Raw genomic sequence first — 24,601 nt, 5'->3', positions numbered from 1 at the left:
TTGAAGTATATTAAAATAGTGACACTGTAAATTAACGGGAGGATGCTGGCGACTACAGCCGTCAGTAGTTTACTGTAATTATACGAGAAAATTTGTAGTGAAGATAAATTAATTCATAGATTAAACAATTTTTTTTTAAAAAGAATGCAGAGGACTTTTTCAGCTCCGAATAGCGACTGCACTCTTCCTCCATCACTAAGGCAGGGCAACATACACTCATGAAACAAACTGTTTTGAGCACGAGGGAATAATTGAGTTTTGAGAGACAGGCTCATGTTAACTGATGGTCTTTTGCAAGGACATGCCTACAGTAGGAAGAATACAAAACTCTGCACTGACAGTGTGGTATCTTGCAGTGAGTCCATTTCCAGCAGACCTTATCTAACATGTGACAGAATGTTATACACAGGTAGAGATGACCTCTCTCACTCCCACAGTCCCAGCAAAATTTATGGAAAACAATACATGAACTACAACTCAGTCTGAGCAACAGAGATAGGACACTGAGGTGAGCAAGTCACTAGGCACTGAAATGTATGTCTGTATAGATTCATTCATTCATTTACACATTGGCTTATTCACTGGACTCTACTGTAACAAGAGAGGGCCGCGTGGTGTCTCGTGGAGTTTTATAAGGCTGAGGTTTTTTTTATATATATTTTTGCATTAAAAGAATATCGCTGAGCAGCAGGAAACATTAATGGTACAGTAGCTGTATTCTGTGTTATAATTCTCTCTTTCCCTCTTTATCTTCTCTCCTTGCCCTCTCGCCCTGCCCCGTTACAACTGCCCCCCCTCTCATTTTGTCCCTCCTCCTCATCCTCCTCCCCTACTTTGCTCAGAGGAGCAGTTTTGTCTTGGCCAAAACTCTTTTAAAATCTTTTATTAAATGTCATAAATTGCTTAGGTCAGCCGGAGGCAGACAAGCCCCGGGCTATAGATATGTGTGTGTGTGTGTGTGTGTGTGTGTGTGTGTGTGTGTGTGTGTGTGGGGGTCTTTACTGTGAATACAAAATGTCTGTTCAAACACAAGTGTGTATCTGTTCAAACACAAGTGTGTATGCTTGCCTACCAGATATCTCTGTGTATCTGTGCTTGTATGCACACACTGCATGCTTTCTGATGTGTGTCCACAGGGGAATGTGACAATACTTTTCTCTCTGTGGTGGAAGCAAGGTGACCTTTCAGCTGTTTCCTCCAGGCTCAGGGGCTCCACAGCCCCCCTCATGACTCCCAAATACAGACAACATGGAAATAACGCTGCCAGGCTCATTAGTAGGCTGTGTTTGAACATCTGTACGTGTGTGTGTGTGCCTGTTAGGGCATGACTCACCTGGTAATGCAGAGCACCACCACACAGATGATGACCACCTGGAGTGCTCCAATGATAGAGGCGATGAGGACGTAGTGCAGTTTGCCAGAGCCTGGCACCACATAGAGAACGTTGTACTCTTTGATGTCACACTGGGGGCCTCTGAAACCCGAGTGACAGCTGAGAACACACACACCACACGCAAGTGAGAAGAAAGAGAGAGAAAGAGAGTCATTTCTGTGCACTGAGAGACAGGTTAATTATTTCTGTGTTTCTAATTGAGACATCAGTACCTGTTTGGTAAAGACATTGTGGTGGAACAATGCGTTTGTGTGACAGTGTAGAGACTGTGCTTTTTCTTTCAGATGAACATGACTGATTAAGCTTGCAGTGGGCAAATGGAGGAGGGAGACAGGATGTTTATGCCTTAGCAGCTAAATTCATCATCATTTTCTTTGTTTTGTGTCTCTATAAACACTAAATTTGATATTATAGTTGTGCGTTTGGAGGCGTAACCCAGGATTTGTGGAGATACCACATGGAAACTGCAAGAACTGACCTGCTTGTGTTTCCTCTTATAAGTTTCTGATGGCAGTGCCGATTATTGATAGTGAAGACAAACAGTTGTGACAGATTTCTGTCCCCTTAAAAACTCTGTGAGCACTCATATTTAGGATCCCAAAGTCAGACTTCCATGTTTTTAAATTGTAGGTACAGGTGGCAGAGGTGGGACCAAGTCATTGCTTTACAAGTCACAAGTCTCAAGTCTTTGTATTCAAGTGCCATGTCAAGACAGGCAAGCCCCAAATTGCATCCCAAGTCCCAAACTTTGAGATTTGAGTCCAAAACTGAATTACCTTTCTATCATATCTTTCCGATTGACACTTGGTAACATACCATTAGTTCGTCATGGTTCTATCCTGCAATTTGATTGCAACTGTTGGGTTTGTTCAGACAAAGTGGAGTTAGCTTAGGAAATGATGGTAAATAAAGGTCAAAAGTATTTTCAAGTATTTTCAAGTCAAAAGCCTCAAGTCCAAGCAAGTCACAAGTCATTGGTGTTGAAGTCCAAGTCTTTTTTGATTTTGTTAAGCTGAATCTTAAAATTTGTGGCTCGAGTCTGATTCAAGGCCAAGTCATGTGACTTGAGTACACACTTCTGATAGGTGCTATATAAATACCGTGAAAGTATCAAAATGCTCAATCCACAGAGAAATGCACACGGCCTGGATTCAGAGACTGTGCCTTTAAACGAGCCGTTAGGACTTCCATGAAGTTGTGATGTCACAGCTATATCATATAAAGGCAAAGAAGTGCTTCTACAGTGCTATTATAGTCATTACAATGACCACCCAGAGCTGACTGGGCTTATTCGGGAGGGGGACTTAAAGAGACAGACGCTAAAACGGAGCGTTCTTGGACAGAGGGTGAATACAGGTATATTCAGGCAGATAGTATGAGGAAAATAAAGTGTTTTTAACATTAAAGAAAATCCAAGTATGAACCCAAGAATGAACCTAATATGGGACCTTTAAATCACAATTGTAACCAGGCTGTGTCAACTGCTGAACGCATGTTGGCTATGATCAACAGTGTCATAGTTTGCTGAACAAAAGAGGATGAAGAGGAGGAGATTTGGCTGTTTTCATATTGCTCAGGTGTTTCATTATGGACAACGACCTTTACAAAGACAACCTAACAAAGCTAGTGTGGAAGCACATCAATTTCACATGTAACTGGTGTTTTCAGATTTAGCCAGCTTGGTGTGGACATAGTCTGTGAGAGCCAGACAGAGAGAGAGTAATGGAAATGATCTTTGTCCTCAGAGAGGAGCTAAAATGGTCCCCCTTTTAATCTCTCTTTCTCTCTCCATCTCCTCTTTTTTACCTGCTTCCTGTCTCTGGGGAGGTTGTTACCCACCAGCACCTGCATACCCTTGTTTTTGTACCAACACACACATGCACGCGCGCACACACACAGTCTCCTTCACATTCTCTATCCCTGCGACCTGACAGTGTGTAAGATGAACATTGCAACCTTGTTCTGTTTGGGGTATGTGCTCTGTTTCCACACACACAAACACAGACACGCACCACTCCCACAGAGACCACTGTGCTTCCCTTCTCATTAGTACACGTCCTCCAATTCCTGCAGCCAGTAGGGGGCAGCAGAGATCTTTCACACACCCTGTCTGCTAAGCACTGTTCAGTATGCATTAAGAATGTCTGGCTGGGTGAACTGGGACGAGCGAGGTTAGAGAGAAAGGAGAGAGATAGAGGGAGCGAGAGATACCAAGACCCCCTGGCTGCCACACTATCAGGCTGGAAGAGATGGCAGACCTGAGCGGCACACATGCATATCCACTGTGTGTGTGTTTGTGTGTGTTTGTGTGTGGGCGGTGGGTTTTAATATTCCTTATTGTGCCTTTATGTAAATGCATGTCGTGTTCAAGTGCGTTATGTGGATACGTATGTGCACTGTATCGTCAGTTGCAGCTGTGACACTGTTGTTCAGTGTGTGTAATGTGTGTGACGTGTATCTGCATTTGTTGTTTGTTGTCCTTGTTTATATTTCTATACTTATGGGGCCAAAAATATGACCAAATCCTCAAAAGTGAGGTCATGTTGCTGCCCCTAGCTTCTTTTTAGGATATATATAGAATTAATGGATCTTACTTTTGTTTAGCCTTTGCTCGTATTGGTATGGATAACATTGCATTCACCAAAGTTATTGCTGAGATCTGGGAATTGCTAAAACAAAACAAAAAAGTCTGACTGGGCAAGAAACAAAGCCCCAGGTTAGCCAAACTTAGGAGAGTTTTCTCTTCTAAGTATTTCCAAGTTTTGTTTTTGTTTCTTTGTTTCTCTTCTACGTGAGCCTCAGTTCACAGACTGACTTCCAGGCTAAACTGTGCGCACACAGGTTTCCATTGCAGCGAGGGAATATCACAGACAAGCTCTGGCTAAACTTTTAGTTTAGCCAACAGGTTTGTTTCCAACCTTTCTCAACAATTGAGGTCAATACCCCGTTGGACGAGGTGCATATCTGAGCTCAGTTTGGTGAATGCAAAGTTATCTTAACTAAAACGATGGCCAAGCCGACACAAACATCACCCTAACTGTAATTAAAACATTATCATCTTTTCAGGGGATGGTTTAAGGTTAGGTCTAGAGTTAAGACTAGGTTTAGGCCACTATGCTTGCATGAGCAACACGTGTGTGTCACAGAACCTCTTGCTTTCCATTTTGGCGCCCATGTGAAAAGGTTAGAGCAGCCACACAGCCCATGGAGCAGCGTGGGTCAGCAGAACCTCGAGATTCAGCATGTCGCCAAATTTTTAGACAAAGAACATGATCTGTTGATCATATTAACTTCATACCAGCAACATTACACCTGTCACTATAGTTTCAGTGTCATTTGTAGAATGTCTCACAGACATGAAAAATATATACAAATATTTATTTTTAATTTAAACACTTTGATTATTCATTTCAAATTAAAAGTCTTCTAGCATTTCTGTGGACAGAATCCCTTCATGTGTTAAGCTTTTCTGTGTTTTTTTTTTTGAGTAAGAGAAGGCATGTAGTGGTCATGTCAAACTAATGCATTAAAAAATATTTTTTGGCCACACTGACACATTATCACTGTATAAAGTTGCTATGGCTAATGTTCGCAAGCAGTTGCCTATTTACACATCTAGCAGAGATCATGTTTCTGGCCACCTGACGAATGTAAATATAATATTTACTCACTTTTAGCTCTGGTTTTGGTCTCCACCAACTCCTGAAGGAATGATCTGGCTCTTTAGCTGCTACATGCTCCACTATGTTCACCAGCTAGCTGCTAACTTTGTCTGTCTGCTGTTTGGTGCTGAGTAGGTATTGTACAGTGGGGTTATCAGAGCTTTTTAACTGAGAGCCACGCTGATCAGAGCAGTGAGGGTGAATGTAAATAGTAAAGTTGTGGGCAGTAAAACCCAAACTGAAAGAGCAAAAAATAACCAGCATAACATCAATTACGGCTTTAAGGTTGTGTTAAGGGTTTGGTCCTCACTGAGGACAGACACTAAAAACTGTACTAGCGCATGATTTCAGATCAGTTTTTTTTTGAGAGGGGACATTGCAAATTAATTAGTACACATGGTATAAAATTGCCAGAATCAATGGCATGTAGGCGCTATTGTTAGCAGTACTGATGTCAATCACTTGTAAGTGACACTGTTTTTATCGTTACTTTTTTTTGCTGCTGTAAACAATACTAATATATTTCCTAGCTTCTGGGGACTCACTGATGCCACATTCGACGTGTCAGTCATAAATGATGGTGACAACAGCCCGGTGGTGTATTTACAGCCCAGTATTAGCACTGGCAGACAGATGACGGTGCAACAAAGTGTGGGTTCTCATGATGAAATCATCACCACATCGAAATGAGACTTGTGAAACAACATCATAATGTGGGAAGGAAACACCAACATCTCCATTTAGCAGTGAGAAATCCAACATTGGAAGCAGTGCAGCATATTTGGCTGGTCAACAGCCAGATCAAAACACCCCCCCACCCACCACCCCCGGCACACTGGCTTTGTTTCATACAGGATAAACAAGCCTGATGAAAATAAATGGGCTCCAGCAATTGCTTTCAATCGCTACATTTCAAACTAACTAGCCATCACACATGACACACTAGAGCCGGTAAGACAGAGCTGGTCTGAGTCCTCTGGCTTTCTGTAGGATTTATTTATAGCCTTAGTACACTCAGAGTTACAATTTAAAAACACTGTCGCCAATAATAGCTCTGTTTAATTGATTGCTACATAAGAATCCATGCACTGTAGCCCATAATTAGCTACCACAAATATAGCCTTATTGATTGCTCTCTATTAAAAACCCATTCAGCTCATTATGAATTAATAATAAATTGTGCCAGCTTAATGTATTATGCTAAAATGACACCATATTTAGAAAATAATGTTTGGTTACCTAACTTTTCAGAAAGAATTTTCTATACTTGTCCTAAGATGTTGTGGCATTCAATCTTAAAGGGGTAGTTCCGTTTTATTTAAAGTGGGGTTGTATGAGGAACTAATCCGTAGGCAGTGTATTACCTACAGTGGACTGCATCATAGATAATTCCTAATTTCAGCTTCATGAGTCATTCCTTGTCCATTGTGGAGCTTTCAAAGCAAACAACAGGAATAAACAGCAACAGGGCCTCTGACAAAAGTTAAGCTCAAAACGGCAGCACTGCAGCACCTGCGGCCAGTTAGGACATTCCAATAGAAACCAATACAATCAAACTGATGCTCCCTCATGTCACATACAGTTAGGACCAATCTAAACTGTATTCTAAATATGTAACTTAGTTACTTGTATTCTGTTTCTCCCCATCCCTGACACTGACTATGGACAAGTAAATCATACAACCCCGAAATATCCAAACTATCCCTTTAAATTGTGTCAGAACATAGGTGTCCTCATGTGCTGGTGGTTAAGATGCAAACCATATACCTTGAAAGTTACGTCCTCAGTTGATTGGGGGGTTGTTGCATGTCATTTCCCTCTCATTCTCCCCCCATTTCTTGTCATCTCTTTACTGCCCACCTTTGAATAAAATCTCAAGATGCCCACGTACGTAGGTAGGGGCATCATCTGCAGTGTCAGTATAATTTTCTGTTCCCTATCCTAAACTGTTTTTGTCCTCATAAATATGATAATACTGTATGTGTGTGTGTGTGTGTGTGTGTGTGTGTGTGTGTGTGTGTGTACCTGCAGGAGGGCTGGGCCAGGATACTGGGGAACTGACACTCTCCATGGACACAGTAGTTTTTGTAGTGATCTGGACAGGGGATGTACAGGCCGCGGGCCAGCTCATTCCTTGGATCCTCTTTTTCCTCTACTGTGCAAACACAAACACAGACACAGTCATTGGACACATTTTTGTCCCGTACAAGGAAGACACAGATTCCAATAAGAGAGGAAGATATTATCATAAAGGGTGAATTTAAAAAAAGGACAGAAATGGATAAAGTGCTAGAAAAGCCTGAGGGTGACAGACAAAGAGAAAAGTACAGAACAGAGTCAGGACTAACATAGCTTTGAGTGGCAGCACATGTTATATGGCCAACATTACAAATGCACTCACCTGTGAGGTCGGTCCGTGCGAAGTGTCCATCTCCGCCTTTGATGTCACCTGGAAAAGCCAAAAAACACATTCAAACAGATCTCAGGTCACTACGACCTCTCCTACAGCTCAGACCGTTTCCATTATGGGTTACACGTTCAATCTGATGCCAGTTCAGGTTGAGTGAACTGAATGTGTATTATCATCTCTACAAAGGGTTCATTTGGTGTGTGCACCTGTCGAGTTAATGCGTATTAATGTGAACTATTCTCTTCAGAAGTGAGAAGCCATCTCCCCTAAAGTATTATACTGAACAAAGGCTAGAATGGAGCAGAGCCGGGTAGAAAAGATCAGAGGGAATAATGCACTTTTGGCTCACCTTATTGACGCTGCATTGAATTCCTCTTTTCACAATTGCTAGACAAAGTCTCCTTCCAATCATGATTATTTTATTGCAATTGATTTTTTTCAGTGGCCCGTGAATTAATTCCTTCAAACAGAGTCTGTGAAAGTATTTTCCAGGTTTATGATGCAATTATTTTTGATTTTTCTTATTTATTTTTCTTATTTATTGGCTCTTGGAACCACAGAGGAAAAATAAAAGTCAAGAAACAAAGCAGCGTTTCCGTAAAATCAGAACCTAGAGTCCTGAATGTATGACATCCACTCAAAGAAAAATCAAATATAACACTAAATTAATTCAGACTGTTCGAAAGGAAACTCCACAAGTCTCTACAAGACTACAGCAAAAAAATGCCTCCTTCTTTTTCCTTTCCTCCTCTAATTTTTTCAAGCTTCCACACATTGATGACAACTTGAGGTCCTAATGATACAACACTTCATTTTATGAGCATCTGGTGCTGCAATTACATAAACAAAAAAAAAAAGCTAGGCTTATCAGGGCCTTTTTATTCTTCTGGATTACTATGAGCTACAGGAGAAAGCAGGACTACTTACAGAAAAAGAAATAAAATGACATATAAAACTGTTTACAAAAAATTAGTGAATCAAGAACCATATCCAGTTGAGAATCAGTTTCAAATTGTCACATCCACGGGAATCCAATTCCTTTTATCAGTGCTAGCACATTTTTCTGACAAGTTGTGCAATGCAAAACAACGCCGTTAAACTCATGGGTCTACGCTGCTGGAAACTTGCAACAAGGAGTGGTCATGATAGAGAGAAGGAAACTATCTTAAGTGTGGCTTCATTTCAGGGAAAAGATGACAACAGTGCTGCTGTAATGTCTGTAAAATGATTATTTCAGATTAAGGGTGGAAACACCAGCAATATGCTGAAACATCTTTCTGCGCAGCATGGGCTTAAATTCCACTAATGCCATGTAATGTATATAATGTATATGACACTCTACACACGATTGCCACTGCCTTCCAACTGAGCAGTATGATCATTACTGAGGGTAAATATCCTGTTATAATAACATTAGCAAGCTTAGCAGATTGTTTCTTCAACTAAGAAAACCTAATTGAAAACGAATGCTGTACAAATATTCTGTCATGATGACAGACAGACAGTTGCTATATTGTAGGCTACTGTATACTTTAGACCATAGAGTGTATGATAAAGATGAATGGTATGACAGCTCCTAACAAGTAAACAAACAAACAAACAAAAAAAAAGAATCACTGGCTGCTATAGGTCACAAACCCCACCCTCTCCATGTTAGTGAATGGGACATATGGGCCAAACCAAAACATTAAAGTCCAAAGACTCTGTCATTTTAGGTAGTTATTATCATGCTGATGTGTTCAAGTGTTCATTTTTCTGATAAGTTTGGTTTTAATTAGGTAGGCTTATAGCTTGTTTGCAATCACGTGACTTTTATGACGCATGAATTTCAAGTGGAGGGCAGGAAGTAAAATGCTATATGCAGAGCGATTGGAGATGGAGGACACTGCACGCAGCAGGTATAGTGACAAAATCAAGGAACATATTGGATACATATCGGATTTGCCCACTGTCGAGGTGATAGACATCACCAACTTCCTCATCCTTTAGACCTCCTACTACACGGCTAGCCAGATGAAAACATACAAGAGTCTGGAGGCTTTCAACTACTTCGTATGTGGCTGGGTCAATGATCTCAGTACCAAAGAAGCATTAAATAAATGTTGACTTGTTTTTGCCCGGGTGAGTAACATTAAATGTGTTTTAAAAGGCTGCTGATATTCCGAATCCAACATGTAACTTAGCTAGCTTGGATTCACGTCAGGCAGCTAATGTTACTTGGCTAGCTAACTAGCTAGCTACCATTAACATTCATGCCCTGATGAGTTTGCACGCCTGATGTAACGTTACGCCCTCGGTGTCGTCACATTTATGTTGCCAGCTAGCTAGTTGTTAACTGTAGCTACAATTTTGTAGGTCATCTGGAGAAACACCATTAAAAATGTGGGTTGTAGCTAAAGAAGATGGAGAGGTTGCTACAGCACACTGTAACTGTATGGCTGGATAAGTCATAAAATAAATACCCCAACCAAAGGCATGTTTTACACAACACTTTAGCTCTGACAAAATAATGATTGCTATAATGTTCATGTTGTATCAAATACTAGCTTATCCAATCAACCTGTGTGTCTCTATGTCCCCACAGGACTTAAGACAGAGGTTTATTATCCACACCTGGCTGCGTTTCTTCGTCAGTTTTCTTAAATCATCCCCTTTGTGGTTCACCACTTTGGGGATGTGAAAGTAGTTCTTGTTTTTTTCCCTGTTCGATTGGTTGGAACAAACAGAGACCGAGCAAAACATCGGCATGGTCCTTGGCTTCACAGATTCCCAAGCAGATTCCTGACCAGCCCTCCACTTCCTGCCCTCCACTTGAAAAGCGCGCGACTTTGTGATGTAATCTGCAAACAAGCTATTTGGTGTTATAAAAAGGAGGTGTTTGACGTCATGTCTGACAGCTGTGTGTGTCAATTAGTGTGCACACGACAAATGGCGATACTCATGATTGGTCCGAGTGCAGGAGTTCGATATCGCTACTGTGCAGAGTCTGGGTCCAAATGGCGTTACCAGCGCAAGAAGGCAGCCACCATATGTGGGATACTTTGGCTTTATTTTTGTACAGTTTGAGGAAGTGGAGAAGTGTTGTCCGCCTTTATTTACAGTCATTGGGTTGCCTTTATTGATCATAAATCAATAAGGGAATCAATCAAGAATCAGACCAATAAGCACAATCAACAATGGCATTGGTATCAATAAAATCTCATCAGTTCCTATCCCTAGTAACACATGGGGAAATTGTACAAACCAGCAATCTAAATATCAAGGTGCCACTAGCATGAGGTTTACTTTTCCACAGGTCTAAATCCCTCAGTTTCTTGACATTTATTTCTCTCTCTACTTTCCCTGATTGAAACAGAACTTGTGGGGCCGTGATCAAATCGATCAGGGTGGTCCGACCCAAAGGGTGTAACGTGGGGGAATACAGATTTCTATTTGTGTTCCAGAGCTGGTTAGCCCTGATTGCTTTACTCCCCATTACTTCTCAAAGCCTACATCTTGCTTCTCACATCTCGATCAATTGTCCTGTTGGTCCCGGGTGGATGGAGAGCCAATCAAATGCTTGCAAATGTGCCCCTACACAATAAAAGCCACTAACAATTGAGATGTGAACACCTCCCTGGATTACTGTGTGCCTCTTTTTGCACTTGATGGCAATTTCAGACAGATATTGTAGTTGCTTAAAGCAAAATGAGTCAAAACAAGGAGAAATTAAGATGTTGATAGATCATACCACAAATAAAATAAAAAACATAAAATATTCAAAAGCATAATTCTTGTGTGCCTTTGTCTTCTCCCACATGGATTAGCAATATGACTCAGTTTAGGGATTTAACCACAGAGATTAATAAAATAACTTTATCCCTGGAACCGTTGCAAACAAATACTGCACCCAAATAAAAGATACTACACTAAAAATGGGGGGATTACCATTCTGTAAAATTATCAATATACATAGCAGAGAAGGCTATGTGGGATTTGAGGATTATCTCTGTGCACTATTCCAAAATATGATTGAGTGAAAATATCTGTAATACTGAAATGTGGTTGAAGCTGCAGCTGGAGGGAGATACAGAATCACGCTGTCTGCATTTAGCCCTGCATGCTGCCTCATTTGCCTCCACGGCCTCACTTCAACCTGAAGTGAACACCTGCCCAGGCAGTCAGATTGACGGCTTCCGCTGTGTGTGAGGAGGTGTCGTCGTGTCTTTTGGAGTGAATGTATGTGCGCCTGTGTGTGTTTGTGGCTCTGACCTTGGCAGTGGCCCAGGTACTTGACCTCGATGCGTTCCTGCTTCTGACAGGAAGCCTCCTTCACCTGGCAGGGGTTGTCATAGGAGCGACCATCTGAGGCACACACCGGGTTGAAGCTGATGTGGGAACAGTCGATGTTGCAAACACACCTGCAGAGCAAGGAATCGTATTAGAGTCATATACGCCCTGGCATTTTATTTAATATCTATGTCGACATCTAAAACAAACAAGATCTGAGGTATTAATGAAAATGAGAGCATCTTTATTCTGAGAGACTTGTGTTTGTGTGTTTGACTGCGAGGGACACAGACTGAAATTTGCTCAGGGATTAAAAATGAAACAGGAAAAAAAAAAACAGTACAGCTTGCACTCTGTCAGGACGTTGGACCATGCATAGTAATCCTGTTCAAACTGGGTTTTGGCACATTCAATCTGACACAATGGCAAATGGATTTAACTTTGCAAAAAGAGACAGGCTGCACAGAGGCCTTGATTGACAAATGATGTATTCTTATAATGGTAGGAAGCAATTAATAATGAAAGAATTGTAGATAACAGAGCTGTACATTTTTGTGTTGCAGAGAAAATTGTAGCACACATACACAAAGAGAAAAACCATTCTAAAGCTTTCAGATTGTAATTTATTTTAGATAACATTGAAAACAGCCTAAATGGAAAATAATAATGTATAAGCTAATACTATCATAGTGCAGACTGAGACAGCTTGGTAAAAAAAAAAAAGTCACTGAAGATTGTGGAACAGCTTGCTTCTGGTATAACAACGTGTCTTTTTAATGTCCTTCAACAAAACCTACTCAGCTGAGAAATTCGAAAAATGATCTTGATGGAGATGAGGATGACTGCAGAGCATTGGCTCCGAGGCCAAGACATATTTGGTGTATTATTGTCACAGCTGATCTTTAATTGTGGCCTACATTGCCTTGAAATGGAAATTCTCTTTTATATCCACAAGCAAGTCAGCCCAGTTGCCAGAAGAAAATGGTGGCATTGTATGTTGCTGCAAATTATGAAGATGCTACATTTGACATGTTTCATAAGTACCATATCAATGTTTCTAAAGTGAGCTAACTATATCATCAGGAGGTGGAGGGAATGGTGGATGGTGTGTCACTTAGGCTACTGTAAGTGAGACAGATGCCAAGCTGCACGAAACTGCAGACTTCTGTTCTAGACTGGTTGCGGATTAGCAAATAATAGCTGTTTTGCCATCAAATTTTCAGGGCTCCAAATGTGGGTTTTGAAGCTAACTCTTTGAGTGATTTTATCGAGTTTTTAGGCTCCAAACGGGGGTTTTTTGTAGCCACCCGTTGGGGTGTTTTTTAGTGGTCTGTCTGTTTCCATCTGCTTTTATCTGCTTTTAAGGCTCCAAAAATTTTTTTTTTTGTAGCAACATGTTGATGTGTTTCCATTGGCTATTTGGGCTCTAAATATAGGTGTTTTGTAGTGACCTGTTGATGTGTTTCCATTGGCATTTAGGCCCCAAACATGGCTGTTTTTTATAGCGACCCGTCATTGTAAATCCATCGTTTTTTTAGGCTCTAAACATGGGTGTTCTGTAGCAACCTGTCAGTGTGTTATCTGCTTTTTAGGCTTCACACATGGGTATTTGGTAGTGACCCGTGTTTCCATCAGCTCTTAAGGCACCAATCATGGGTGATTTGTTAAGAACACACTGGCGGGGATAGTGAAATGAAAAGTGTTTTTTTTCTCCGTCTTGCTGAAACATCACTACTTTTTCAGCTGGGACTGTGCCCCCAGGACCAGGTATTTGAAGCCAAAGCACAATATTTTCCTTACCATTACTGAGTCGTTTTTGTGCCCAGACCTACCCATGCATTAACCACTGCATTGTTGAAACGTTAAGTTTCAACATCTCCACTACATAGTAACCTGAAAATGTAACATCCTCCTGGTTTGCAGAAATGTACACTTCCAAAATTTACTCTGGTGATTTGGTTGCACAAGTCATAATCACAGATTTCCTAATCTTTCAAAATAAATGTATTTTCTGCTTACAACTGATGATTACTTTAAGTGCAAGTTGTCTAGCTTCAAAGTTCAGAAAAGCTTTTCTACATAACTGAAGAAAAGTTAAATTGTGTGTAAGTATGTTAGTTTTTGTCTTTGGCATATAGCTGTTTGCACCCATATGCTTTTTCCTTCTCTGCAATATATTGAATCAGTTACTTCCTCCCATGAAGCTGATGTTTCTGGTGTGTTTTTGTGACAGACTGTAATGCATTCATTTCTCAGTGACTTGGGTGCTTACTTGATGCTTTTAGCTTTCGCAAATTAACCGGGCAATTTGCTGTCGCACCACAATTTTCGGTGAAATTTAAGTGCGAGGCATTCTGTGTTTGTGTGCGTGAGTCTGCGTGGGTTCCTCTGCATGTGCGACATCTGCACAAATTATAGGGAGCGAGAGTCAGCACATACACCTGCGTGCGTGTGCGTGTACGTTTGTGTGTGTGGGGGTGCTTTGGCACATGTGTGATGTGACCCTTAAGTGTGTGGCGGGCCTGATCAGCAGAAATTACACCCAGATTGCCTTCCCTAGACAGTTGCTGCTGAGTAGCGCTGAACGTTAGATTCTGTAATTATAAATCTGTCATTATTCTCCCGGTCTTTTCATTTTCCCCTGGTACCAAGCTCTCACTAAAGCACAGGCATTCAGCTGTCTTACAGCTGCATTTGCATACGCGCCCACGTGGGCACCCGCCAACACATAACCGTGTGCCCACACACACACACACACACGCAGACACCTTCTCAATCAGCCACAATGATTCGTACTGCTGACATTGATGTTGATTGAAACGCCGTGCAGCAAAGCGTGGCAGTGCTCAGCTACTGTTGTAATGATGGATCAGCAAAGTAAGAGTGATGTGAAGAAAGGCTTCGTTATGCCTCAGAGAAGACACCGTTGCATCCAAAATCCCACATGACACCGAAGGTGAGCCGATGTAGCTCTGAATGACCTGCTGCTGCAGAGGGTTACACAATGAGACTGCAACACACTGATTAAAGGGTCAATTCACCCAAATTGCAAAAAAACCCCAAACAAACTCCTGCCTTATCCTTACAATTTCTTGCCATGCAGAGTTTGGGTTTTATTTGCAGAGGTTTTGAGACATCTGCCTCAAGACCTTGCTGTCAACAGTTTTCTATGGAAACGGAGAAATAGTCCCGAAAATAACTGTTGACAGCATGTTCTGTGTATTATCCAGAGAAGTGAGGACACTTTCTGTTTTTTAGTGGAATATTCTACTGCAAATACATTTCCATTCGCTTCCAATTAAAGGTGTAAAAATGTCAATCAGAGATATGGCTACATTGATACACAACTACAGATCCAACACAAGCTCTTCACGCTACTTGGCAAAAATTGATACAAAAAAAAAAAAAAAAAAGTTTTCAATGCTCTCTCAATCTGTGCTCCTCTGCCTCTGATGTGTATGTGTCTGTCACCTCTCTCGTGAGCTGGCTATGTATTCACAAATGCTGAAAATGCACAAATTTTCTGTATGCAAAACACACAGAGGTATCATAAAATGAAACAGTGGCAATATACATCTTGCAGCACATTCAAGAAGCAATGTGCATGCTGAAAGCAGCTAATGCCGCTTTAAAAGTACACTGGCCCCAGACTTGTTTTGGTTGATGTCAGATTTTATTCACATGGATGTGCACCCAAATAGCATTGTTAAAAATGCTAAATTTAGGATACTGTCCTGGATAGAGGTAAACAATACCCATTTGGCAGTATTTTAGCAAAAGGAGCCAAGTTTCCAGTGTGTCACTCCCCATGTTTACTGTTGTTGGTGGCAGCAGACATCATTTTCTGGGGCATTTCAGATATGAAAATTAAGAAAATAATGGTTTTAATTACAGATAGTTAAAACTACATAGAGTTTTTGAGAAAGTAAAAATATAAAATCTTGTCCAATCGTGGCTAAATAGTACTCTACTGAATTGGCTTGGGATTCAGCGTATTATATTGTTACAAATAACAAGACCTATGTCCTCATTTCATTTTAGCGCTGTGATTTTGCACTGCAAGGGAAAGAAAACATTCTGGGTAGTTGGATTTCTTTATTCCAATCACAATCATCTTGGGTAGTGGTAAGCTCAGGATGCAGCGACAGTGCCCTTCTTAGCAACACGCACATAGCAGAAGGGGAAAGGAATTCCATCTGAAATAGGTGGCCAAGGACAGACTTATACAAACAGACTACATCCTATGAGTCAGACTACAAATGTACCTACTAGGGTTTGATGATACACTGTGCAACGGGAGAAATGTGTCCACCAGTAGAGATTTGACAATACCATTATTACTGCGGGAGCTTTTCAGGGCGGGCTATGTAGCAAATCAGGGCTGGATTCTCGTGTGATTATGTTATGGTCTTATGACTCTCACAAATCCAGCTGCATGGCAAGGAGGTGTGATTTAGAGGGAAGGAGAAAATTAAGTTGTAAATACAGAAACATGCAACACTTGATATTTTCGTTCTCAGGAACCTTAAAGCTGAAAAAATTTGAAAGAATTTTAGTTCTTCGATTATGTCTTTAACTAAAGTGTTGTCCAAGTGAGGCAGTTGTTTTTGATTTCTATGGGTATTCTAAATAAAACAAGAAAATGAATGTGATGAAGTATAGTACGATTATTTTAAACCATTTCTTAATTGAATTCACAGCACAATTCCTATATTGTGATATATATATATTTTACCATGATATAAAATTATCCATACTATTATAGAGGATTTTGGCCATATCACACAGCCCTATTATTACCTGCTATTATTTTTTATTGGCTCATAGACACTGTATCTACACTTGTGTTAAATCCTCTGACACAGATATAAACACCCCTGCTTCCATTGTAACAAGGTGGATGCATATACCTCACAGTTAAAGCCCAAATTATCTGCAGAGCTAAATACCATGAGAGGCAAGTGAGGGTTTTTTTTTGTATTTTGAGTTAACCTTTAAAGATTATAAAACACACTCTAATTTTGCAATAGTCACCCTCAAGACAAGATTAGCCTGACAATTAAAGTGTCTGCGTTATCGTAAAAGTATCTAAATGAGAATAGTTTTAGCATGAAAGGAGGCAGCAGGAAGAATTGTGAGGAACTAAGATTCTAAGCAAAAATCCTAAGAGCTTTTGAGCTAATAGGAAATTTCCACACATAGGGAGTATAGGCTTAACACTGCACACATGCACATGTATACATGCACATTACCCCCCCCCACAACCTCCCATTGTAGAAGAGCTTTCAGAGTCTCGGCCATCCCGAGAGGCCGCTGTTGGTCGGTGGCTGATGTCTAGGCTTCATACATTTTTAATGAGGCCTCTCACTTTCTCCACAATAGGCACTATACCACTAGACTGCAGTGCGTCAACACATCCTAATGCTACTCGCACACACACCTGAACACCCGCAGACAGGCGTGCACAAACAGTCATACACATGCACCTGACAGCAAATGCTTTGTGACGAACCTTATTTTTCCCCCATTTTCTCTCACACACACCAAACCATTTCTTCACACATTCTGCTGAGAGGCACAAAGGGCTTGAGAGGCGTGTGAATGTGTGTACTGTACATATCAGAATGTGTGACGTGTGCGTGAGGATACTTTCTTAGCAGGATGTGTCGTATTGATTAGTTCCCTACGATTATTTCCCTCCCATCAAAGCCCCCACCCGCCCCCAGACTGTCTGCTGGCTCCCAACTGAAAAGGCCACTTTGCACACATGTAAACACTCACGCACACACACACACTCTGTAACATACACACACAGCAGCTGAGGCCAACAGATCCACTGACTGCCTCATGTTGTGTACAAATCCTAAGAAGCAAACCTTAGCAAACCAACTGAACATAGCACTGATTTTCATAATCCTTAGCCTCAAATTTCACTGTAATCCTTTGAAGAAATGAGTGAGAGAAGCAAACAGGCGGACAGGGAGGAGAGAGCAGAGAGAGAACAAATCGGCAATGTTGAGATAAAAAGAAAAAGGGAGGGAGACGATACTGTATGTACATACAATATGTATACAAATGATTAGAGGCAGAGAAGGCCTTAAGAATACACACCTCACACACACACACACACACACACACACACAGAGAAATATTATTGTACTGCTTTATGGCATGGCACTAAATATTGTGAGGTTCAGTTATCACAAATTGATAACTGAAAGGGACTGCAAAGAGATGCAAAAAGACTACAAAGACTCACAAAACTGCAAAGAGATGTGAAAAGACTACAAAGACTCACATGACTGCAAAGAGTTGCAAAAAGACTACAAAGACTCACAAAACTGCAAAGAGATGCAAAAAGACTACAAAGACTCAAAACTGCAAAGAGATGCAAAAAGACTATAAAAACTCACGAAACAACTGCAGAGACGTGAAAAGACTACAAAGAGTCACAACATCACTGCAAAGAGATGCAAAAAGACTACAAAGACTCACACAACTGCAAAGAGATGTGAAAAGACTACAAAGACTCATAAAACTGCAGAGATGCAAAAAGACTATAAAGACTCAAAACAACTGCAGAGACGTGAAAAGACTACAAAGACTCACAACATCACTACAAAGAGATGCAAAAAGACGACAAAGACTCACAAAACGACTGCAAAGAGATGCAAAAAGTCTACTGAGAGTCACAATCCAACTATGAAGAGATACAAAAGAACCAAGAGAGATGCAAAAGGACCTCAAAGAGACAACAAAAAAGACTACAAAGAGATAAGAATGACTAGAAAAAGTCACAAAGTCATCTACAAGGAGATGCAAAACCTCCACAAAGAAAACACAAATTGACTTCAAAGAGATGTATAATGACAAAAAAAAAAAAAAAGAAGACAAAAAAGTAAAAGTAAAATAAAATCAAAGAAAAGAAAACGACCACAAATTCATTCTGGGTGTCTTGTTCCTGTGAAGTGGGAGGGGCTTGTTCATGTCTTATCCTCTTGCTCTCCGTAGAGTTGGGCTTTATTAAGGATACGTGTGCCGGCTATGAAAAGCCCCTCGCTCCTTTCTCAAGAGGTCTAAACGCAGTGCTCACACAGAAAGTGTCCCTCCAGCCCCTCTCTATGGCTAACTCACTATTTGCTCCTCCTCTACCTTAATTCTATCAACACTGATGGGTGCTATTGATGAGTTTGAAAGCATGGGTTTTTGTGGGTAATTACAGTTTTACACCACAAATGGATCTAAATGGGTTTTCACATCTCTCTATTGATCCTTGAGGGCTAAATTGGTCTTTTTTGCCTGCTGCTAGCCTCCAGAGTACAGAGCTACAGCAGGATGGTGTAAGGATAGTGAGTCTTTATGCCACAGCAGGGTCAAATGCAGTATAGTTCAGCCAAAATAGGTTTAACCACCTTATTTCAGTCACACCACATTTTTCTCTTCCCTTTATTTGAATTCAGATGGTGAGTCATAAATGATGGCATATACAATCAAAGGGATGTTGATTTCCTCCTGACCAGACTGCTCAGTGAAAGCATAATTTCTGAGCACATTATGACAAAAACCCTTCATTATAATTGTCATGAATTCTTTTATGCTGTCAAAATGTAAGAACATAATGATCAGGTATAAGAAATAAAATATAAATATCAAAGTGTCCTGTCATGATTGCACTGAAGAGCACACTGGTGGTTTATTTCCCTGAAGGCAACAGTTGTTGATGCCACAAGCAGTTACAAGTGTCTTGACATTTGTTTACGTTTAAGAAAGTAATGCGTTCATTGCATAGTGGCTTTAATGGTCCTTTGAGTTTAGCCTAGTTCCAGAGTGAATTGCTGACTGAATTGCTGCAGTCATTTTTCAGCAATTCTAAGAGGCTAATGTTGTGCTCAATCAGCCAATCAGAACTTTTACGTGAGATAAGGAATGTGGAGGTCGTCTTCCTGTGCTAAAGCCAGAATAATGGTAAAAAATAGTAACAGGTTGTTGCAAGTTGACTTGTGCCAGGTTCAGAGCTCATTATCCCAGTAATGGTCCACTCCCACAGACATAGGGCGACAGGAACAAAAATGAGCACTGGGCATTGCAACTGCTTGTTTTATTAGTGGAACACAACAAACGATACGAATAGCATGTCAGAATTTTTTTGCTTTTTCTTGCCAAGCTAACGACTTCTTCGACGTCTTTCATGATGTTGACCCATAGAAGCACAGGGCACTCTAGAGCAAAGAAGGAATGATATTGTTGGTGCTGTAATGTGGAACAGTCTTCAGCACCTCACCGATCGCCTGTGCACAATGTCATGCAAGTCATACAAGACAGCAACTTATGATTGGTCAGGATCTATTGTGTGGCCATGCCTGTTGGCCAAGTTACAGCAAGAATTTATGACTTAATGATTGCCTGATCTGACTCAGTGACCATATTGTCTTATCCCAATAGAGTCGACAACTGTTGAAGGAATAGTTTGAAACTCTGGGAAATACATCTATTCACTTTCTTGCCATGAGTTAGATGAAAAGATCAATACTACTTTCATAGAGGAGAATGGTATCAATCCTCTCATCTAATTCTAATACCTGAGCCACCCTGTCTGCATGAGCAGCGCATGATGGCTGAACTGCTGTGGCTTGCACGTGTACAGTTTTCACAAAGACAGTGTTGCTGCTGCAATGCTGCTGCATAACTACTGTATTTCCACATTTAAAAGTTGGGACTCATTTATGGAGCCATGCATTGTCAATGACATGGTCCTGCAAATATTTCACAATTAAAAGCCTCTTGTTAATAATTAAAGGGATCCTGTCGACAGAAATGTCGTCAGAGGGCTTTTATTTTGAAACTGAATTAGGAAAGACTGAGTTAAAAAGAAATATTTATATTTTTTCATGTCTGTGACAGATAATGACATTGAAACTGCAGTGAAAGGGTGTATCATGTCAATATGACATATATCAGAAAATCATTTTCACTGCTTATTTTCACTGAAACTGTACGCATTGTACAGAAAAAATAGGCAAAGCTCCAATTCTCTGGATATTCTGCAGCTGAGCAGCAGCCGAGTCACACCTGAGGAGCGCTGTGTGGCTGTTCTAACCTGTTCACATGGGTGCTGGAAAGAAAAAGCAGTTCCTTGATGCACTGCTCACGCAGGCAGTATGGCCCGCGCATAAGACAGTGAAGATGTGAAGACAATATTCCTTGAATCAACATGATAAAAGTTAGAGCTACAGTTTAACTTTTATAAAAATAATTTAATGTCATATTTGCTGAAACTGTCTATATCCACACAGCAGAACATGAAACAGATAGTCTGTGAAAAAAAAATCATGTTCCTCCCTCTCCTGCTGCTGCTAAGAGCATTTGCTAGAATCTACTGCAGCTTAAAGAAAACAAACACTGAGAGCTGAGAAGTCTCTAATACAGCTGTCATCATGTCAAGGCAGTGCTGGTCAAATACAAATTGAGTTGCTGATGTATGTTACTGCATTGCCTCAAATGTTTTCAGAAACATTTTACTGTTTAGCTGGTCTGGCCAGCGGGTGGAGCTTGGTACTGCGGTTGACTTTTTCCAGCATGGCGGCCAGAGGAGGAGGAAGGAGGCAGGGGAACATGATTTTTTAACAGATTATGTCTCATGTACACCAAATATGACAAAAGTTTTCTTTATTATAAAAGTTACCATCTACAGCTTTAAGTTAAATGCTCTTGGCAGCCTTCACTGCAGCTTCTATGTCTGCTGGAAATAACATTGACAGGGATAATAAATCTTCTGATTGGTCAGGGCGAAATGAAAAAAAAAAAAAGCTCCCAAAGAGAACATGACAAACATGAATAAACTTCTGACTTGACTAATGAAGTGAAAAACAAAACGGCCCTTCAATCTTATAATCAGGCTACTTTCAGTCCCACATACCTTAGAACACTTGATACAGTGGCTTTCAATTTACAAAGCAGCATTCACTTATCACTTTGTATTGTTTGTATGAAAATAAGAAAAATGCATTATAATAAACACATCACTTTGCCGTCACCTGGCTTTTGATTACAGTCATCTCTCTCCACTCATTGTTTGATTAACTGACAGTTTGTTTGATTAAAATCAGCTGCCGCCTGATTGGAATAACCTGTCATTTTAATCAAAATGATCCTGCGCTACTGCAGTGGTTGGCTGCTGTTTGATGAAAATTACCTGCTGTTGGGTTGCAATCACCTGTCTGATTATTCGCCAGAAACATTCTTGTCAAAACACCTTGGGGCTTTTGAAAGATTAAAGAGTACTCGTAGTTTCCATTTTATAAGAAAGGACTCTGAAATATTCATATGTCTGTCGGTGTCAACTGCTTTTTTAACGAGCTACATTATTGAGGTAGGCTGCCTCTCGTCTTATCTATCGTCTTCTGACTGTGGGGGCAAATGTCCCATGATATACATTGTGTAACTGCCTTTGTTCAAGTTGTGCTGCACATGCTTGAGGCTCCATTTTCTTTTATGTTTTCAGTTTTGTGTGCACACATCATCTGCAGTGCCTTGTGCTGTTGTGACCTTATGAATTCTACCTCTGGGGATTAAGAAATTGCCAATAAATCCATTTGTGCGTTTTAGTAGAATATTAAGGTGCATTTGTGAAAGTGGGTGGCATCAGGAGGAGTGGACTCCAGCTGTTTGGTATTTGCAACAAGGCTCAGAATGCATCATGAAACCATTCGTCGGCATTACGGTTATTGCACACCAGGGTACATTATCTTTCCATTACATCAGGCAGTTTGATAGAGTCATACTCTCAGGGCACTTCTAATTTCCAGCGGTACGCCTGGGATTTCTTATAAGCACTGCCTTCCTTTTGCTGATACCAGCTGATCCTTGTTCCACACCAAATCAGTAATGTTGGTTCATTTAAGCTTCACTCATGCTGTAGAGAGCAAAAACCCTGATGCTACTGCCTGGTGTTGGAACGAGTCCAACAGTTGAGTCTGGGGTAGGGCAATATGGAGAAACTTAAATATCACAATACTATTGCAACAACATTGGGTTGACAATTGGTGCTTTCAAAAAATATTTACAAAATGACAGGTTTGAAATAATCATCAGTAAAGTGGATATGGTGACTAAGTGGGTAAAGGCAAATAATCGAACATCTAGAATAGCCTAGTAACCTCACTTTATTGTAATGCAGCCAGTTAAGATAAAATTTAATGAGTAGTAGAAATGAGTAGATCATGTAAATATACAAATATTATTGTATATAAATTATAGATTGAGTTTGAGCGTACTTATATTATCCCAAACATTTCCAACAATGATCAGAGAAACCCAGAGAAATTTGTAATTTTAATCAAGGACATGGTGCGTGTCATTTTGTTGCCATCAGCTGTCAGTGGCCAACATTTCCTCATTCAATGGTTTGTATGATATCTAAAGTTACACATTTAATGTAAAATTATGTATCTAACGTAAAGTTTTTTAGATTAGGTTTCAAAAAAGTACCTTTAAATGGCTCAAAGTTCTCTTGGTTTCCAAACACCAGTCTCCTGGGGAAAAGTCCTGTGTTTGTTTGACCAATCCATCACTTCAACCTGACTTCTTACACAGACTTTTGCACTTCAGACTACTTCCTTCTTTACTCTCATCATTGGTCACATGATCTCAGCCTTCCTGATTATGTGGGTTATACATAAATAACTGGCTCATGATTACGTGGCTTATATAAGAATTGTGATGCATTACTTTTCGTAGGTATACGTACAAACAGTGCATGAAAACAGTCTGCGGTGGTGTCATATCCCCTTTGCATGGTCTGCTAGAAGCTATCATACATTTACTTTTTATCCAGTTTTAAGCCACATGTTTTCACTAAATGTTTTAGCTTTTGGTTGTTTTTAACTAAATGTTTTAAGTGGACAGAGGATTTTAATCATTGGATGTCTGGATTTTAAGTTATCAGAGAAAAAGGTGAGCAAACGTTAGTGGCAGCTAGGCTCAAGCCCCTGCCATGCCACACAGCATCAGAGAAACACTGATTTTAACATGAAACTGCTTCATTCAGTGTTTTACAGGTTTAAATCACAGGTTCTGTTTGTTTTAGCAAGGATATATTTGTCGATAATTCAGCTCACAGTAAAAACCTCCTGAACATTTGGATCTTGAGTAATCAGATCAAAAAGGTGAGCACACAGCAGGAGCTGGGCTAGTGGCCCATCTGCGATGAGCCAAACAGCGTCGAAGAAACACTAATTCTTAACATGAAACTGATTTATTCAGTGTTTAAACCAGTTTTAATTACCTGGTCCGTTTGATTTGGAGAGGAGGAGACCTCTGCAATAATTGGGCTCACAGTAAAAACCTTTTGAACAATGAACACCGAAGGAATCCTAATTGGGAGGAAATTACTGCAATAATGGTATTGATCTGTCTTTTGTTATTGTTCTGACTGAGAGTACACATTGTACTTTTAAAACCATATTACGATATTCAAAATCTATGACCATATCAAGTCTCACATCACGATATCGATACAATATTGACATATTGCTCAGCCCTGCTTGAGGCTTCATGTAACTGGGCTCTGCACACACATGTTTGTTATGTACCCCTGGGGATGTTTCTAGTGCTGTTTCTTTCTCATGCATGTCAGGGAGCCGATAACACATTACCTGCATCCGTCTCATCCGCAATGAATGGTTAAATTCACGACAAACGTTATTTCTTCGCTGAACTAGTTTTCCTTGTGTGAGTCAAAGTCATTTTTGGCCTGACATTGGCAAGTCCTGTAAGGATAGTAATTGGATTTCCAGAATAAGCGAAAATCTCCTTTCTCTCTGTGCCCTGCTCTAGTAATTGAGGTTAAATGAAATGGTCAACCATGCA

At 40.4% G+C, this 24,601-nt stretch overlaps 1 protein-coding gene across 2 annotated transcripts in view; it reads right to left on the bottom strand.

Annotated features, from left to right (window-relative positions):
- tmeff2a (transmembrane protein with EGF-like and two follistatin-like domains 2a) overlaps positions 1–24,601 on the bottom strand; it is a 154,840-nt gene that overhangs the window by 2,000 nt on the left and 128,239 nt on the right. The window contains exons 6-9 of one of the 2 annotated variants that reach the window (XM_050049849.1): positions 11,717–11,865; positions 7,457–7,504; positions 7,081–7,210; positions 1,334–1,492 (exon numbers count right to left, since the gene is read on the bottom strand). In XM_050049849.1, the coding sequence (XP_049905806.1) occupies positions 1,334–1,492; positions 7,081–7,210; positions 7,457–7,504; positions 11,717–11,865 (486 nt within the window). The remainder of the gene's footprint in view (positions 1–1,333; positions 1,493–7,080; positions 7,211–7,456; positions 7,505–11,716; positions 11,866–24,601) is intronic. The other variant, XM_050049850.1, reaches the window with a different exon arrangement.

The sequence above is a fragment of the Epinephelus moara genome, chromosome 7 (assembly GCF_006386435.1).
Source record: "Epinephelus moara isolate mb chromosome 7, YSFRI_EMoa_1.0, whole genome shotgun sequence".
Lineage (NCBI taxonomy): Eukaryota > Metazoa > Chordata > Actinopteri > Perciformes > Serranidae > Epinephelus > Epinephelus moara.
This window is presented reverse-complemented; position numbering and strand designations above follow the sequence as displayed.